Consider the following 19179-nt stretch of genomic DNA (forward strand, 5'->3'; position numbering starts at 1 on the left):
AGAGAAAGGGTGAGGATACCGAGAAAGAACCTTTCTCAGAGGAGAATGGAAGGGGTGAGGTCTGGAGCACAGGAAGAGATACACTTTCCTCTGAGATAGGTGGGTAAGAAGTAAGGAAGATGGGACTATAGATGAGTATGCGGGGCAGGGCTAGGAAGAGTATTCCTACCTAATGACTCCTGTCTTCTTTGTGAAGAGGCAAAATTATCTACAGATCATGGAGGCGTGGGCCACAGCTTGGCTGGCAAAGTTTGGGAATAGCCATTGTGTCAGTGCACCAGGGATGTGGCAACAGATAAATAGTACAAAGACAGTTGAAACACCTAAGTATGTAGTGTCCAAGTCTTGAACTACTGAATGCAGTGATACAGTCTCAGCCGTAAAAGCCTTCAACTCTTGCCTATCCAGCCCCCTTTAACATACAAACTGGATCACATCACACTCCTCTGCTTAAACTCTTCCAATGGCTCCCATTGCTTTAAGATATAAATTGTCTCCAGTATTGCTCAACAACTAGCGGGGGAGGCATCATGAAGGAAATCTTTGGATTGATCCAGTGCTGGGTGTGTGAAATAGCCAGGGAATGACCTAGGGAGAGGTAGGGGGCATGGTAAAAAAAAAAAAAAAAAAGCTGTTGAAGTGGTGGAGGAAGACCAGACAGGTGGATACCAACAGCCTGAAAGAGAGAGTCCTGGGGTCGGGACTTGGGGTGTGAAGTGAATGTGTGTGAGTGAGGCAGCAGGGGACATTGAAGGTTGAGCTTGTGCATGGAATGTTCTGGGTGAGACAAAGTTTAACATGGGAACATGTAAGGACTTTCTGGAGTGACATATTCTGAGCCAAAGAGATAAACTTTCTTCTCTCTGTGTGAATGACACCACCTCCTACCAGTCACCGCAACCTGTAACCTGGAGTCATCCTAGGAGTTCAGTCTTCATTGCCTCCCTCACATTCATTTGGCCATCAGAACCTTTTAACTGTATTTCCTAAACATCTCTTGACTGCAGTTGCCTTGATTGAAAACCTTGAAATTGCCCCCACCCCCTTGCCCCACTCTCCTTTAAAATTCAAATCAGCTCTCACTCCCAGGCTTAAATTCTCCCAGTGGCTTCCCACTGCTTTAAGATACAAATTCCTTAGTGTGGCAGACAAGGTCCTTGGTATCTGGTCACCGTTTACCTCTGTGCTTTGGTCACATAGTTCTCTGTGATTAAAGGTCCTTGGAAAGACCTTCCACACCTTCTCTTGGATCTTACTTTTTCAAAATCCCTCATATCTGTGGAGGTATGAGACACCTTATTTCCTTCACTGGGAGAAATGACCATCAGAGTATGAGTAGCCCCCTGTGCATGCCCCTGGCCCAGAACTAATCACATATTTCTCCCTCTGGTCAGATAGCTCTAGACGGGAGACACTGTTTATTTCACCTGTAAACCTCAGAGCCTACCACAGGGTTTGGCCAGAGTACATGCTCAGTGGATATTATTGAATGAAGAAGGAATGAGTGAATGTTGAAATCTCCTTAGCTGAGGGTAGGAATTGGGGTTGGAAGACTGTGAGTGAGAGGCCAAAGTCTTGGATGAGAGTTTACTAGCTGTGTTTTATGGGACCTGGCCATCGACACCTTCTTTTAGGGAAATTGCCTTGTCTAGTAGTCAGCTGTCCTGAATCCTGCATCCTGACACCATTCCTGTACAAATGATTAAGTTGAGTGATCCTGCCCTTCTATGGGCTTGCCAGGGACCTGTGTGACCTGTCATGAAAAGATGAGCTGGGTTAATCGGATTTTCTCCTGGGATCTGGGAATTGGAAAACAGATTAAAATGATAAGCTCCAGGAGCATAGGTTGAAAGGATACATCAAGAATTGTCAAGAAATATTTAGCAGAAGTTGCAGAGTGGCCTTGATACATTTTTATGACCTGTGCAATGTTTTATAATATTTTGAATGGGTTGCCAACGTTTGAGAATTGGAAGGTTTCACATTGAAATCTGGCTATTTGGTTTCTCTTGTAAAATTCAGAAGTCTGATATGGCAAAAACTGAAGCCAAGTAGAACACAGGGCACCTGCTTTCCCCTTCACCATGGCCTTCCCCACGCCATATGCTCACACCTGGCCAGCTTCATTCATTTACATTATCTGCTTGGCCCCTATAGCCATCTGACAACCAACTTGTTGAAGGAACAAGTAGCAATGAGGGCTTATATGCAAGCCAGGTTCACAGGGGAACAGAATCCCTAAGAGAGCAAGGAGGAAACTGGTGGGAGTTGGGGAGTAGGTGAGAAAGAGAGAGGATACAGCTGCTAAGGGAGGGAAACCAGTGCCCAGAGATGCCTAAGTTTCTGGGCTTCTCAGTTCTAGTAACTGCTCATGGTTACCTTCATCATAACTCCCTTTTCTTGAGATAATTTGCAATGCAATTAGTCAGGCTAAGGGAGGGGGCTACTAGGAGATTGGTAGATAACAGCAATGGGGCAAGACAGACAGTGGTTTATTTAGATGATATTAGCCTCAAAGAAGAAATTCTTACATGAAGGTGGAATATAAATTATAAGTTGCTGTCAAGAGTTAGACTCTTGCTGACTATGTATCCTGGTTCAGAAGGATCAGAGAGGGGGCACTGAACAACCTCTGCTCGGGAGGATGTATAGTCAAAAGTATTCTCAGAGGAAATCAGAAGCATTCTGGGAAGGGCTGTGGGTATGCAGGGTTCCAGAGGGTTTGGAGGAAGGAACTAGGAAGTCTGGGGAGAAGAAATTTGGAAGAGATTTAAGTTTTGATCATTTATATCATCTAAGAGTGTAGACTGGGCCTGGTAACTAACTTTCACTGTGTGTTGAAAAGAGAGGTCTGTATTTCAGCAAACAGAGAAGGCTTCCTGAAAGAGGTGGCATTTGAGCCACGTTTTAAAGAGATGAAAAGGAAATGCTTCACAGGCAGACAGAGCCACAACTGTAAAGGCTGAATTCTAAAGGGAGAGTGGGCAGTTTGCAGTTAGAGTCTGGATCATGGGGCCTGAGTCACCTAGCAAGTTATTTTTGTATCTTGGGGCCTTGGTTTCCATTATTATAAGAATAATAATACTGTAATTCTTCTATTCTAAGACTCAATGTTCCTACCCTATCTCACTTTTAATATTTCTCAATTTAGGACGTATCTTACAATTGACACCCCAAAATGCTTGCTTTATCACAGGGCAAAGAAAAATTGTGACAGTGTTATCACTAACTAGGTATATGTAAATTTAGCCATCCACAGAAAGATGTTCATTTGATAATTAGCTTAGTTATTTGCATTGATGGTGCCATGCAGTTGAATTTTAATCTGAATCTCAAAGTGTCATGTTAGGTGTCTTCCAAAAGGTTACATTGTGTTGAGTCATTGAAACAATATGATATTGTATATACAGATTAGTTGTCATGCATATGGAATACAATTAAATGTAGAAATGGCCAACTCTCTAAATTTGACACAGAAGTTACACATCTAGAAGAGGTTGTCTTGACTAACTGAAGTGTCTGAGGACACTGAATGTTTAACTGTCAATAGTTTCTAGTTATTAAGAGAAGCTGTGTAGATTCTAGGGATATGCAATTCAATTAAAAAAAGAAACCAAGTTTATAAACAAAGAAGAAACATATATAATGCATATATATTCTTCGAAATGTCTCAAAAGTATGCTGTTACTTTCTAAAGGTGATGAAGAGATCAAGATATAACCATACGTTATGAAAAACAGCATGCCATCATGCTATACTTAACCAGATGGTCAAAAGGGTTATTATATAAGACTTTAGGCAGTGGAAGTGAGAAGACTTAAACCTAACCTCTGCTTATGGTACTGAAGAAGAAAGTGGTACAATTATGATAATAACCAACATTAACTGAATGATTACTTTGTGGCACTGTTGCCTTGAGTTCTTATCTATTCAGCCTCAGGACAACTCTAACAGATCGGTGGTGTTATCTTCATTTTGCAGTGAGAAAGCTAGCAGGTAAATCCAGGAAGTTCACCTCCAGAGCCACTATGCTGTTCTAACACCCTCCCTGTGCATTTTTACGGGTATGGTTTTTAGGTTGGGTTTAGAAGTATATACTTAAATACAATGTATCCATGGTACTTTTTACTTACATGCCATGAGTCCGTGGCATCTAAGAATCAGAAGTAGGGGATTGTGGGATTATTGTGGGGATCAGAAGATGAATATCTTACAGTGGCTCCTAGAAAAATCGTGTATCAGAGGGCAGGTGTTGCAAGTTGAGTAAATGAGCCTGCATTTTCAGAATCCTATCATCTTAGAACTGGCAAAGGCTACTGAGAGAAAGGCGTCAGTAAGGAGGAATGTTTTCTGTGGTTTTGAGAACGGTTCCTCCACACAAAACGCCCTGCCTCCCCTATCTGTCTAAATCCTTCTGATCTTTCCATGCCCACCCCAAATGCCAACTCCTTCTGAAAGTAGTCTCTGGTTATATGAAAATATATATCAATACATGGGAGATACTTTCAAATTATTACGTGATGAAGCCAGTAAGTGAAAGACGGATTTTATCATTAAAGTTACCCTCGCTCCTCTCCCGGCCTCAGTTTCTCTAAACTGAAAGGAAGTGGTGGCTTAGACCATCTCTTCCTTTTATGATCTCTACTCTTTTAACCTTTTCAGATTTCTGCCAAAGCTGTCTTGAAAAGCAACTCTCCTTTCTCAGACCTGCAGGCGGCGGCTCCTCCTTGTTGGCAGCTCAGCAGGGCGGGGCTGGAGAATCAGGAGAAGAGGCGGGGGCTCCGGGGGAAGCGCGGCGCGCAGCCACGTGACTTCCTTCCCAAGGAGCCTCAGCTGCCGGCCTCCAAGCAACCGGTTCGTCCCGCCTAACGACGCCCGCGCATCCTGGTTGGCCCTCGGGACGCTTTTGGCAAGGAGGCTCCCACGGTCGCGCCGCTCACTAGCTTCCGCTACCGTCGCTCAGGCGCGTTGCCCGAGCGCCCGCAGGCGGTGCTACCGGAAGCCCCTCCCATTGGCCGTCGTGTTCGTGGCTGGCTGGCTGCGGCTGTCACTCCGGGTCGTTTCCCTGAGGTCGGTCCTCTGCCGGGGGCGGGAGGAAGAGGGGCAGGACTGGGGCCTGACGAGCCGTCGCTGCCGCCGCCGTCTTCGCGGCTGCTATGACCTGCGGGCGAGGCGCCCTCCGCAGCTCTGCGCAGCGCTAGTCGCGGCCGTGCGCCAGCCGTAGCCGTCTGGGTCCCCAGCGCAGCCGCTCCCGCGGCTCCCTCGGCTCTTCCAGCGCCGCCTGCAAGGCGAGGCGGAGGCAGGATGAAGATGACGGTGGATTTCGAGGAGTGTCTGAAGGACTCGCCCCGCTTCAGGTAGCCGACGCGGCCGCCCGGCGCCGGGCAGGCGTCACCCGGAGCTGCCTCCCCCGCCGGTGGGGGCGTGAAAGGCAGCCCGCGGAACGCGCGGGAGGCCCCGTAGTCCGCGCCCTCCGACGGGGCAGGCTGCCGATGCCGTCGCTCCCGACCCGGAGAGGGCACGACAGCCCCGACTAGCCCTTCGTGAGGGGCGAGGCTGGGTCAGAGGAGGACGTTGCCTCCTTATCCCCCTTCCTCGCTCTCTGCCCGGGGCGGAGCGCCCGAAAGGCGGGGCGCACCAGCTCCGGGGAACTGGGGTGCAGCCACGTCCCCGAAGACTCATGCCCTTTGCGGTGCGCGCTCTCGTCCTCTTCCTCTTGCCGCTCGTCCTTTCCCTTTCCTTCCGCTGCTTCTTCGTTTCCACCCCCACCCCAGCCCCTCTTTGAGGGAGCTTGCACGGCACCCTCCTGCAGTTCACTTAGTTCCTCTTACGCCGAGGAGGAAGGAGTGGGGGGCGAACTGGGATGTCGATTTCTGCTGCTGGCGTGTCCCCTGCCAGGGGGGGCTCCTCGGAAGGCGCTGGCGGTTGATTTTGCACGGGAGTCGGGGGTGGGAGTGCTTTGACCAACCGCATTCTGTCCACCTTGGTCCGAGACTATAGGCTTTTCTTTACATCTAAGCTCTTTGGAGGGGCACCGCTGTCGAGAGGTACCGGGCTGAGAGGTGAGGACTAGGAGAAACAGTGCATTTCTGTTTTGAGAACGGAAGTAGGAGGGCCCTGAAGATCGCATTTCTGTTCCTCTTCCAGCAGCGTCGGCCCGGGAGGGCCCCGATCACCGTCGGATGCTCCCAGTGGATCTGTCACATAAACTGACGAGGTGGCACTCCGATTCACATGGGCTGGCCTCCCTGCCTTGAGAGAGGCGGCAGTCCTGAGGGTGTCCAGAGCACAGACTCTTTCGGTTTCGGGCATCGTAGGAAACTCTTGAATTGTTTTGGAGAATGGAGTTTTGCTAGGTTGTGTTTTACAGTGCATTTATAGGGTTGTCCTTAGGCCTTAAAAATAAGGCCTTTAGAACTTCCGTTAGATAGTGACATGTCTTGAAAGCGTCCCCTGATGTGTGTGTGCCCGCTGATCTCTAGGCCAAGCCTGGGTTGTAAATTCCTGCATCCTCTGCCTGGGAACTAACTGTTCTCATCGTTATCACTGTTAATTTCATTTGCCATTTTCTTTTCAGTGAAAAGCAAAGAAAACTATTGTAAAACTAAGGAACTCCTAAGAAAATGTCCTTTGATTTTTTTTTGTTTGTTTTTTTGGTGTTAATTTTACTTGGAGCTTAGGGCTGTTGCTTGTAAAAACGTGCAGCTGGTTTGATTGCTATTGTTGGTATTAGTTTTTAAAACATATTGTGCGTGATTTGGTGGACTCAGAGGAGATACAAATGGATTGTTTAGGACAGCTTTGCAAGTTAGATTCCAGGACTGTGTGGCAAAGGAAGTAATTTTTAAAGTGTACCTTAAAAAGTTCTACTTTTTTGGTGAAATTGTTGTTAATATTACTGGGCAATGAGGTAATCACGGCACTTTTTACCTAGAGAATGTGGCTTTGTGCTCAGTTTGTTTCACAGTTTAAATTTCATTAAAAAAAAAAAAGTTGAGAGAAGTGATTTGGAAATGCTTCTAATCCCTGCTGTTGGTCACAAACCATGTGCTGTCTTTGTTTTTAAAATAAAAGAATCATTGAATATAAAATAAGAGGAAAAGATACTGATTAAGTCGTATGGAATATTATAGTGAACGTTTGTTAGACTTGAATGTAATTTCTATTGTATATTAATTAGGATGTTAGGGATTTTCTAGAGTTGTTTCCGGTATTCCAGTTGCTGTTGGCTGCAAATTGGGAAGACAAACCAAGATTCAGAGAACTCCAATATCTTGTATACATTTGTGAGACTAGATTAGATTTGCAATAGAGGCAAGAATGCCAGTAAATAAAAGTCTCATCATTCACTCTCTTAATTTTTACAGTTTTCCTATAATCCCATTACTGTGTAGGTTTCTATAGCATTTGAAAATAATGTTTCAGAAGTCTTTTTATTCACATGCCTTATGTATAAGCGAAACTTTTAAAAGCATTGTGCACTTTATGAGTGATATATTGAAGTGTTTGTATCAAAAGAGAAGATTTGTGGCGGCTGGGCTTCTTCTTTTGATAGCAAGGCAGCTGTACTATTTATTCTTTGTAGTGTCCTGATCTATTGTGCTGCTTTAAATCTAATTCCTATTTTTATTATCCTTCACAAATGAATCTTGTGGCGTTTAAGTCTGGCATGTGGACATAACTGCCTTGAATGTTGTAGAATCAGCGTAAATGGCAGCTCTTGCTGAAGAAAAATTTCATCAGTGTTCAAGCTTCAGACATTAATTTTCCTATTAAATTGGTAAGGAAAACAGGAGGAAGACTGGTTGAAATAGGGAGAGAAGGATGTTGCAGTTGCAACATTGTTTTTAGTAATTTGAATAGTCTGGTTACTTTTACATTCCTGTGAACATTTTGTTTTGTTTTTAGATTGGAAGGCACATTTCATTGTGTAATTTTGGGTTCCCCTCTTAGTTTTTTAAAAAACCAGTCTAAAGGTCAAAATCTTGTTCATTTAAAATCTGCAGGAAAGTGAATGCATCTAAGGGTACTTTTTTAAAGTCGGAATTATCCATTTTGACAAACATTTGTTGAAGAAGTTTGAACTTGTTTGGGCCCTAAATTGTAAATTTGTAAAATTTTTATAAAAATTGTGCTTTTTCCTTTATATAAACATATGGTTCACTCAGGAAGTGAAATTTTGTTTGAAACAAAAAGTTGAATTAGTGCTTTTTCTAAAAAAAATTTATTTATTTTTTGGCTGCTTTGGGTCTTAGTTGCGGCACGCGGGACCTTTTGTTGTGGCGTGCAGGCTCTTCCTTGTGGTACACGAGCTTCTCTCTAGTGGTGGCGTGCGGGTTTTCTCTCTCTAGCTGTGGCACGTGGGCTCCAGGGCGCGTGTGCTCTGTAGCTGTGGCGCGTGGGTTCCCGAGCACGTGGGCTCTCTCGTTGAGGCACGCGAGCTCCGCAGTTGGCGGGCTTAGTTGCCCCGGGGCATGTGGGATCCAACCGGAGTTCCCTGCCTTGGAAGGCAGATGCTGTACCACTGGACCACCAGGGAAGTCCCAAGTGCTTTTTGACTTGTGGAAGATTTTTGCTCTAATTCATTCCTCAAATATAAAAAAATTGAGTCTTTATCGGATACATTTATTTTTTATCCTTAATGATGTTTATTTTGTACCGTTCTGAAGGTTTATTGTTTGATTCTATTTCAGATATGATCCTTGTTCAGCAACTTAGGATAGAAATCTTAGAAAGATGTTTTAGGGTGAAAGGTTTTAATGGTTGAAAGACATGGGAATAAATAAATAAATTCACACATAAGCGTGTGTGCGCGCACACACATACATATAATGTTTTGCTCTTAAGCTGGTGCCAATCCTGGCTAGTTTGTCTCTTTACCTTCCATATTTAGAACAGGTACACTCTTAACAATTGGTACTTTATATACATGGAAAATACAGTGGGCAAGAGATGAAGCAAAATGTGTTTTTATTTCAGAAGTGGTAGAATGGAATTATAAAGTATCAATAGTTTTATCATGAACCAAAATACAGGAACCCAGCTACTCCTCATTGCAGCTTCTAATTCCTCATTTAATGTAGTACCAGCTTAAGTTGAAATAAGGAAGAACAAGCTTTTATAACATACGAGACCTTATACTAGATGCTTTTATAGCTACCATCTCATTTAATACTAAAATATATTACGATGTAGGAATTATTATCTTTGTTTTTAAAATGTTTAAAAAAATACCAAACTGGATATTTTGAGAAGTTAAACTGACTTCTTAATGGTGGACTTTCAAGTGGTGGACTTGGAAGTGAATTCACTCTTTTACTCCATCTCTCGAGCCACAGGCTTTATTGCATTAATTAAATTTGCATTAAGTGTGTGTATGGTATCTTTTATAATACAGAAGTTTAAAAACTGGCTTTCGTGTGTTCCCTAGAAAAGTGTTCCCATTCCCATTATTATAGGATATTTTCTATTTTTAGCAATTTTTAGTTTCATGTAATGCAGCTGGATTTAGTTTTGAGTGTGGGAGATGATCCTATTTTATTTTCTTCCTAATGGAAGCCCTGGTCCTAATACCTTTTATTGAATAATCCATCCTTTCCCCATTGATTTAAAATTACACACATACGTGCATATACAAATATGTATACGAACATGGGTCTTTTTCTGGATTCCACTCATTTGTACCAATGTAATTTTTTGTTCTCCTGCAAATATTGTTAATATATTAGTTGTAAAATTTTATAGTCTGTTATGATATCCGGTGGGACAAGTTTTCCTTTGTTACTGTTTTTTCCAAAAATTTAATGGCTATTCTTGAATATTTTGTCTATATAATAGCTTCTTCAATTTCAGAAGAGGTTATGCCTTTCTATGTATTTTGGCCTTATTTACTTAAAACTTTTTATTATGTAAAATTTCAATGATGATCCAACTACATGCTGTTTATTAGAGAAATACTTCAGATTCAAAGATACAAATAGGTTGAAAGTAAAAGGATAGAAAAAGATAAACAGTGCAAGCAGTACCCAAAAGAGAGCTGGAATGGCTATACTAATATCAGATAAAATAGACTTTATGACAAAAATTACTAAAGATAAAGGATGTTTTATAATGATAAAAGAGTCAATCCATCAGGAAGACATATACTTATAAACATGTGCACTTAGTATAGCCTCAAAATACATGAGGCAAAAATTGACAGAATTGAAGAGAGGAATAGAAAATCCAACAATAATAGAGACATAAATACCTTCAATAATGGGTAGAACAACTAGGCAGATGGTCAACAAGGAAATAGAAGATGTGAATAACACTATAAACCAAAAAAAGATTTAATAGATATCTATAGAACACTTCATGCAGTAATAGCAGAATTCATATTCTTCTCCAGTACACATGAATACATTTTCTAGTACAGACTGTATATTAAGGCATTAAACAAGCTTCAGTAAATTCAGAAGGATTGAAATCATGAAAAATATGTTCTTTGGCCACAATGGAATGAAATTAGAAGTCAGTAACAGAAAGAAATCTGAAAAATTTATAAATACTTGAAAATTAAGCAATGCATTCCTAAATAACCAGTGGATCAAAGAGGAAATCACAAGGAAATAAGGAAATACTTTCAGACAAATGGAAACGAAAATACAATGTACTAAACTTATGGGATGCAGCTAAAGCAGTGCTTAGAGTGAAATTTATACCTACAAACACCTATATTAAAAAGAAGAAGGATCTCAAACCAATGATCTAACCTTCCATCTTAAGAAACTAGAAAAAGAATAGCAAACTAATCTCAAAGCAGGGAAAGGGAGGAAATAAAAAAGACTAGAGCAGAAATAAATGAAAATGACAACTAGAGAAAATCAATGAAACCAGAAGTTGGTTATTCATAAGGATCAACAAAGCTGACAAGCCTTTAGCTAGACCAAGAAAAAAAAGGAGAAGACTCAAATTTCTAGATTCAGGACTGAGAGAGGGGACATCATTGCTGTCTTACAAAAATAAGAGGGATTATGAGAGAATACTATGAATAATTCTCAGACAATAAATTAGTTAAGCTAGATGAAATGGATATATTCCTAGAAAGACACAAACTACTGAAAATGGCTCAAGAAGAAATAGAAAATTTGAATAGACATGAGATTGAATTAGTAATCAAAAAGCTTCCTCAAAAGAAAAGCCCAGGGACTTCCCTGGTGGCGGAGTGGTTAAGAATCCGCCTGCCAATGCAGGGGACACCGTTTCGATCCCTAGTCCGGGAAGATCCCACATGCCGCGGAGCAGCTAAGCCCATGCGCCAGAACTACTGAGCCTGCGTTCTAGAGCGCACGTGCCGCAAATACTGAAGCCCGCGTGTCTAGAGCCTGTGCTCCGCAACAAGAGAAGCCACCGCAATGAGAAGCCCATGCACCGCAACCAAGAGTAACCCCTGCTTGCCACAACTAGAGAAAGCCCATGCGCAGCAAGGAAGACCCAATGCCGCCCAAAAGAAAAAAAAAAGAAAACCCCAAGCCAAGATGGCTTCACTGATGAATTCTATCAAATGTTTAAAGATGAATTAACAACAGTTCTTCATAAACTCTTCCAAGAAACGGGAGGAAGGAAGTGTCGCTTCCCAACTGATTCTGTGAGGCCAGTATCACCCTGCTACCAAAGCCAAAGATATCACAAGAAAATTACATACCAATATCTGTTATGAATACAGGTATTAAAATCCTCAACAAAATATTAGCAAACCAAATATAGCAATATATAGAAAGGATTGTACACCATGACCAAGTGGGATTTATCCCAGGAGTACAAAAATCAATCAATGTAGTAAACCGTATTAATAGAACAAATGATGCAAACCACATAATCATCTTAATAGATACAGAGAGAGCATTTGACTAAATCCAGCCCACTTTCATGATGAAAATACTCAGTAGTGATGAATTGGGTGATTGGGATTGACATGTGTACACTGATGTGTATAAAATTGATGCCTAATAAGAACCTGCTGTATAAAAAAATAAATAAAATTAAATTAAAAAAAAGAAAATACTCAATAAACTAGGAATAGAAAACTTCCTCAACTTGATAAAGGACATGTATAAAACACTCTCAGCTAACATCATACTTAATGGTGAAAGACAAAGTTTATCTCTAAGATCAAGAGAAAGTCTGTTCTTCCCACTTCTATTTAGCAGTGTGGTGGAGGTTGTAGCCAGAGCAGTTAGGCAAGAAAGAAAAATAAAGGCATACATATAAGAAAAGAAGTAGTAAATCCATCTCTACTTTTAGATTATATACAGTTGTCTCTTGGTATCCATGGGGATTGGTTCCAGGACCCCCGTGCATATCAAAATATGTGAATACTCAAGTTCCTTGCATAAAATGGTGTAGTATAGTCAACCCTCTTTATCTGCGGGTTCTGCATCCAAGGATATGGAGGGCTGACTGTATCTAGTACATAGAAAATCTTAAGGAATGCACAAAAGTCAGATAGAACTAATAAGTTCAACAAGGCCGCAGGATACAAGATCATTGTCAGAATATACCACAGTTTATTTATGCATTCACCTACCAGAGGACATATTGGTTGTTTCCAGATTTTGGCAATTGTGAATAAAGCTGCTATATACATTTGTATGCAAATGTTTGTGTGGACATAAGTTTTCCACTCATTTGGGTAAGTACCAAGGAGCACAATTGCTGGGTTGTATGGTAAGTATTGCCAGAGTATATTTAGTTTTATAAGGAACCCCCAAACTGTCTTCCAAAGTGGCTGTGCCAGTTGCATTCTCAAGAGCAGTGAATGAGAGTTCCTGTTGCTCCACCTTCTCACCAGCATTTGGTGTTGTCAGTATTTTGGAGTTTGGCCATTCTAATAGGTGTATGGTGGTATCTCGTTGTTTTAATTTGCATTTCTCTGATCACATATGATGTGAGCTTGTTTGTCATCATATGCTTATTTGCCATCTGTATATCTTCTTTGTTAAGGTGTCTTTTAAGGTCTTTGGCCCATTTTTTAATTGGGTTTGTTTTCTTACTGCGTTTTAAGAGTTCTTTGTATATTTTAAAGAACAGTCCTATATTAGATATGTATTTTGGAATTTTTTTTCCCCAGTCTGTGGTTTGTCTTCATTTTCTTGATTCCCTTTATTTTTGATATGGAAATTCCCTCTGTCTTTCATGTATTGGGTTTACTGTTCTTGATTTTCATGTTGTTGCCTTTTCTATTTACTTATTTTGGCAGAGTGCAGTTGCCACTACCCTCCCTTGAAAAGGTGCATTTTTTTTTTTTCCTTTTAGACTTTACCTGTTTGGAAATGTTTGTAGGTTTGTAGATTGAAACCATTTTCTCTCAGAATTTGCAGGCATTGCTTTATTTTCTTCGGGTTTTCAGTGTTGTTGTTGACATGTGGTGCTGTTTTTATTTCCTGATTCATTTTTTGTCCCTGAAGTTTTTTTAGATTTTTTTCTTTACTACTGGTATTCTGAAATTTCATGATGATGTGCCTTTGGGTGGGTCTTTTTAATTTATTGTCTTGGACGCATACTTTCAATCTGAAAACTCATGTGTTTTAGTTCTGAGAAATCTTATTATTTCTTTGATAGTTTCTTTTCCTCTTTTTTTAACCTGTTATTTTTATATTCATATTTTGAATGAATCCTCTAATTTCTTTTTTCTCCCCTTTTCTACTTCTTTGTCTTTTTGTTCTACTTTCTGGATGATATATCCAAATTATTTACTAATCCTAGTTTTCAAGAATTCTTTCTTACTGTGAATATTCCTTTTTAATGTCAACCCATTCTTCAAGAGTTTTCCTTGTACATCTGAAGAAATTAGTCATAGTCAACAATTTTTTTTCCTCTCAGAATTACCTTTCCTCTAAGGTTTTTGTTTGTTTGTTTGTTGTTTGTTTTGGTCTCCTTTTAGAAGTTTTCCTTAATGTGTTTCTGTTGACCCTTGGCTCTCTGTTTACATCAAAGAGTGAGGCACTTAAAAAGTTATTGGAAGTATGGTATATTTTGTTACAGCTTGTTGACTGGTGAGTTTCACTACAGGGCAGTATTTTCATTGGGACCACTCCCAAATGTCAGTATCTTTAGGTCTTTTCTTATTTATCTGACATGTCCTTAAAGAGCCATCTTCTGCCTGGTAGATAGAGCGTAAGTGCTGAATTTCAGGGAACTGAGCTAGGGAAGGGGCTGGGGAAGGGCTGTGGGGTAGAGACTTCTTACTGGAGTTTCTCTCTCATAGGGAATTTTTTTTTTTTTATATTTAATTTATTTTATTTTTTATTTTATTTTTGGCTGTGTTGGGTCTTTGTTGCTGCGCGCGGGCTTTCTCTAGTTGTGGTGAGCGGGGGCTACTCTTCGTTGCGGTGCGCAGGCTTCTCATTGCAGTGGCTTCTCTTATGGTGGAGCACGGGCTCTAGGCACACAGGCTTCAGTAGTTGTGGCACGTGGGCTCAGTAGTTGTGGCTCGCGGGCTCTAGAGCGCAGGCTCAGTAGTTGTGGTGCACAGGCTTAGTTGCTCCGTGGCATGTGGGATCTTCCCGGACCTGGGCTCGAACCCGTGTCCCCTGCATTGGCAGGCAGATTTGTAACCACTGCGCCACCAGGGAAGGCCGTCTCATAGGGAATTTTTAACTGAGTTTTACTCAATACTTTTGATTTAATTATGTAAACCTTTACAGAAAATAAAGCTCCCATCTTTTGTCAGGATCAGGGAGGGGTAGTCATATCAGGTTGGAGGAGTGGAATGAGGATCTGAAGAGTCTGGTTGCTCCTTATGAGTATAAGATTTCAACTAATCCTGTTTTCACCCTCCCACCTCCTCCCACCTCCATCCCGGTATTTTGAGACATATGACATCTTCATGCCTCTAACCATTTGGGGATTCTGTATTGTGAATCTTCTTGCTTGACATTGGCTTCACAAGTGTACTTTGAAGACTTAGGTTTTGGCATTTTCTGGTCTGAGTTACTGTTCTTTTATTTGCTTTTCAGTTTCCAGAATTGTGTTGCTACTGTTACTGCTTCTGTTCTTTGTCCTGTGTATTAACCCGCCTTCCTTTTCTGTCATTTTAATTGGATTTTTTGAGAAAATGGAGATAAATGGATGTATTTGATCTGCTGTTGGTAGGCAAAGCATAATTTCTACTGGAGAACACTCTTTTAGGGTAGTGAATGTGGACCAAGTATGTGGGCTCTGGAGGTTGATTACCTGTTTGACTTCTTTTTCACTTACTCATTGTGAGACCTTGGGTAGGTTTCTTACTTTTACCTAGGCTCAGTGAGAACATTACTGCATTACTGAGAATTCAAAATGCTTTTCACCGAAGTAGGTGGGGAGTACCCACTTAATAATGCTAATTCCCCTTCCTCTTTCTCTTGTATCCTTGAAGAGAAGCTTGGATGATTTAGTTAAGGATGCAGGCATTCCCACGTGGAAATAATAAGCTATCGGTTGGAAGCATCTAGAATGCATGAAGGATTAGGCATGTTACTTGTAAATATGAAAATCATCTGTGTTGTGGATGATGAAACAATAAAAGTAGATGGACAAACTTCACTTTGTGGGAGAGCAGTAAAGGTCTTTAAAAAGGACCATATGTAGATTTTATGTATAGAGTATTTAAGAAAGAAGAGTGAGCAAAAGAAGAATAGGAGGAGAAAAAACAACTGAAGATACAGTGCCTTAAGGATTTAAATCCTGAATGATGACAGAGCAAAGGATAAGTGAAATGAGAGGTTGTAGAAGAAAACTACTATGAAGAAATGTACGTGTTTACTTGAGAGTACATGAAATCTGTTTCCATTGAATTATACCTACGATTTGGAGGTTAGACAGATGAGAAGCGATGCAAGTTAAACCTCTATAAAGATCTGGGTAAATGAGTACATGAAGAAATTCTCATAGAAGGAATTAACTTGATTGTAATCTTGTAGTAATTTGTACCTGAAATACATCAGGATTCTTTATTAAAATATAATCAGTTTTTCTGTTTGAAGTTTTTATATTTTCTGTGATGCCACAGACATACTCAAATTTAAATATAAATTTTTTCCCTGCTTAAAAAGTTATAGTTCAGTGTTGAAGTGTAAAAACATGGTAAAATAGTTTAACCAAAGGCAGGCAATGGAGAATGGGCATTACTGTTGCAGGAAGGAGGACCCCTTCCAGGGCACGAGAGTGGGTTCTTGTCTAACGCTCGGAAATGAATTGTCCGAGGAGACACACATGCTGACAAAAAGCAAGAGACTTTATTGGGAAGGGGCACCCAGGTGGAGAGCAGGAGGGTAAGGGAACCCAGGAGGACTGCTCTGCCACGTGGCTTGCAGTCTCTGGTTTTACGGTGATGGGATTAGTTTCTGGGTTGTCTCTGGCCAGTCATTCTGACTCAGGGTCCTTCCTGATGGTGCATGCATCGCTCAGCCAAGATGGATTACAGCAAGGAGGATTCTGGGAGGCTGGTAGAATATGGACTGGCATCACCTTTTGACCTTTACTGAATTCTTCTGGTTGGTGGTGGCTTGTTAGTTCCATGTTCCTTACCAGGATCTCCTGTCGCAAGATAACTCATTGGTGCCTGGCCAGGGTGGGTGGTTTTAGTCAGTGGTTCCCCTAACACTAGGACAATTAATATCAAGGATTTAACTTTGTATGCTAGAGTCACTTTTAGACAAAGATGTGAGCAAGTGTGTATACTTTTAAAGTTGACTCATATAAAATTAAAGTTGATGGGACTAATGATTTTAATTTTTTAGTTCTAGCCAGAAATGTGTGGGGTTTTTTTGTTTTTTTGTTTTTTGGCTGTACCTTGGGGCTTGTGGGATCTTAGTTCCCTGACCAAGGATTGAACCCAGGCCCTTGGCAGTGAAAGAGCAGAGTCCTAACCACGGAACCACCAGGGAATTCCCCATGTTCATTTTTAAATAAACAAAACTTTTCCTTTTTTAAAAAATAGTTTTTAACTTGGAGATAATGTTGTTTTACTTTGATTTTCAATTTTCTGTTCAAAGGGAAGCTTTATAGTAAGTTAAAAATTCATTTCTATGAATTTTCAAATTAAAGTATTTAAACTAATATAATGATAAAGAGACTAGATTTTATTGGTTATGGTCAGGTAATAGTTTTATATGAATAAAATGAATTAAGATACTTCCTAGCACATTTATCATTTAATTTGAAGACCTCTTTTGGCATTTCTTTCAGGTTTTATGGGCTGGCTAAGAGCCATCTCTGTTTGTCTGAAAAAGCCTTTGTTTTTCTTTGATGTTTGAAGGCTATTTTCCCAAAGCATAGAATAGTAGGTTGGCTTTTTTTTTAAAGCACAATGTCACTTCATTGTCTCTTGTTTATGTTTTTTATGTTTTTATCATTTACGTTACAAGTTTGTTTGCTTATTGTTGCTCTTTGGAGCATAATGTGTCTGTTTTCCTCTGGCTGCTTTTAAGATTTTTTTCTTTGACTGGTTTTCAAGCAGTTTTACCATGATGTGTAGGTGTGGTTTGTGTCGTATTCATCCTGCTTGGGGCTTGTAGGGTTTCTTCAATACATGGGGTTTGTAGAGAATCTTTCATCCATTTGTAAAATTCCTGGCTATTATCTCTCTAAATGTTGCCTCTGCTTCACTTCTTCTCTTCTTCTGGGACTCAATTCCACATATGTTAGAATTTTTTTGCTGTGCCTTAACATGTCTCTTGTTCTTTTTTGAAATATTATTCTTCATAGAGAAATAGGATATTTTTATTGATCTGTATTCCCTCATCTTCTGCGGTGTATAAACTGCTGTTAAACCTGTCTGTGCAGTTTTCAATTGTATCTTTTCACTTTTGGAAATTTCATTTGGTTTTCTTTTTTATAGATTCTTGTTCTTTGGTGAAAATTGCTAACTTTTCATCTGTTTCTTGCAGGTTTTTCTCTAGTTTCATGAATATATTAATTATTGCCACTTTTAAGTCACTATCTAATAAAACCAATATCTAGGTCATCTGTGGGTCTGTTATTATTTGTTTTGTGTTTTCTTGTTGTTGTTATTTAGTTCTTTCTTTTGGTGGGCCCAGTTTTTAACTTCATGCTATACATTGTATTTGAAAAACTGTAGATGCTCTGGATGATATTATCTTTCTCCAGAGAGGGTGAATTCTTTCCTTTGTTAGGTAGACAGTGTGGCAGATGATCATCCTAGTCCAGTCACTGAATAAGCTTTGTCAGTTTCCTATTGCTGCTATAACAAATTATCCCAAACTTAGTGGCTTAAAACAACACAAATTTATTATTTTACAGTTCTGAGGGTCAGAGTTTCAATACAGGTCTCATTTAGCTAAAATCAGGTGTTGGCAGGGCTGCATTTCTTTCTAGAAGGTCTAGGGAATAATCTTTATTTTTTAAATTTATTTATTTATTTATTTTTGGCTGTGTTGGGTCTTCGTTGCTGCACGCGGGCTTTCTCTAGTTGCAGCAGGCGGGGGCCATTCTTTGTTGTGGTGTGCTGGCTTCTCATTGCGGTGGCTTCTCTTGTTGTGGAGCATGGGCTCTAGGTGCGCGGGCTTCAGTAGTTGTGGCACGTGGGCTCAGTAGTTGTGGCTCGCGGCTCTAGAGCGCAGGCTCAGTAGTTGTGGCTTGCGCGCTTAGTTGCTCCACGGCATGTGGGATCTTCCCGGACCAGGGCTCGAACCTGTGTTCCCTGCATTGGCAGGCGGATTCTTAACCACTGCGCCGCCAGGGAAGTCCCAGAATCTTTTCTAGTTTCAAAGGGCTGCCAATATTTCTTGATTCATGGCCCCCTTCTGTCTTCACCGCTAGCAATGACTTGACACTCTCTGTCTCCCTCTTTCCCTTATAATGACTGTGGTAACATTGGACTTACCCAGATAATTCCAGGATAATTTCCTCATCTCAAGGTCAGATGATTATCAACCTTAATTCTATCTGCTGCTTTAATTCACCCAAACAATGTAACCTAACATCTTCACAGGTTCTGGGGATTAGGATGTTGGCATCATTGGGAGGCCATTATTCTGTCTACCACATTCCACCCTCTGGCTCCTAAAGTCTCACCTCTGTCTCACGTGCAGTTTATTTACCTCAGTGCAACTTAAGTCTCATCTCATCTGGGTTGCAATTTTGCCAAAAGTCTCATCTGTGTTTGTTAGTTTACACATTACCGTCTTAAAATCATAG

General features: G+C 40.7%; 1 protein-coding gene across 6 annotated transcripts in view; it reads left to right on the plus strand.

The window, feature by feature from the left end:
- The first annotated feature begins 5031 nt into the window (after window positions 1-5031).
- ACAP2 (ArfGAP with coiled-coil, ankyrin repeat and PH domains 2) overlaps window positions 5032-19179 on the plus strand; it is a 145543-nt gene continuing 131395 nt past the window's right edge. For all 6 annotated transcript variants that reach the window (XM_061193245.1, XM_061193241.1, XM_061193242.1 and 3 more), the window contains exon 1: window positions 5032-5357. In XM_061193245.1, coding sequence (XP_061049228.1) covers window positions 5305-5357 — 53 coding nt within the window. In that variant the 5' untranslated portion in view covers window positions 5032-5304. The remainder of the gene's footprint in view (window positions 5358-19179) is intronic.

The sequence above is a fragment of the Eubalaena glacialis genome, chromosome 6 (assembly GCF_028564815.1).
Source record: "Eubalaena glacialis isolate mEubGla1 chromosome 6, mEubGla1.1.hap2.+ XY, whole genome shotgun sequence".
Lineage (NCBI taxonomy): Eukaryota > Metazoa > Chordata > Mammalia > Artiodactyla > Balaenidae > Eubalaena > Eubalaena glacialis.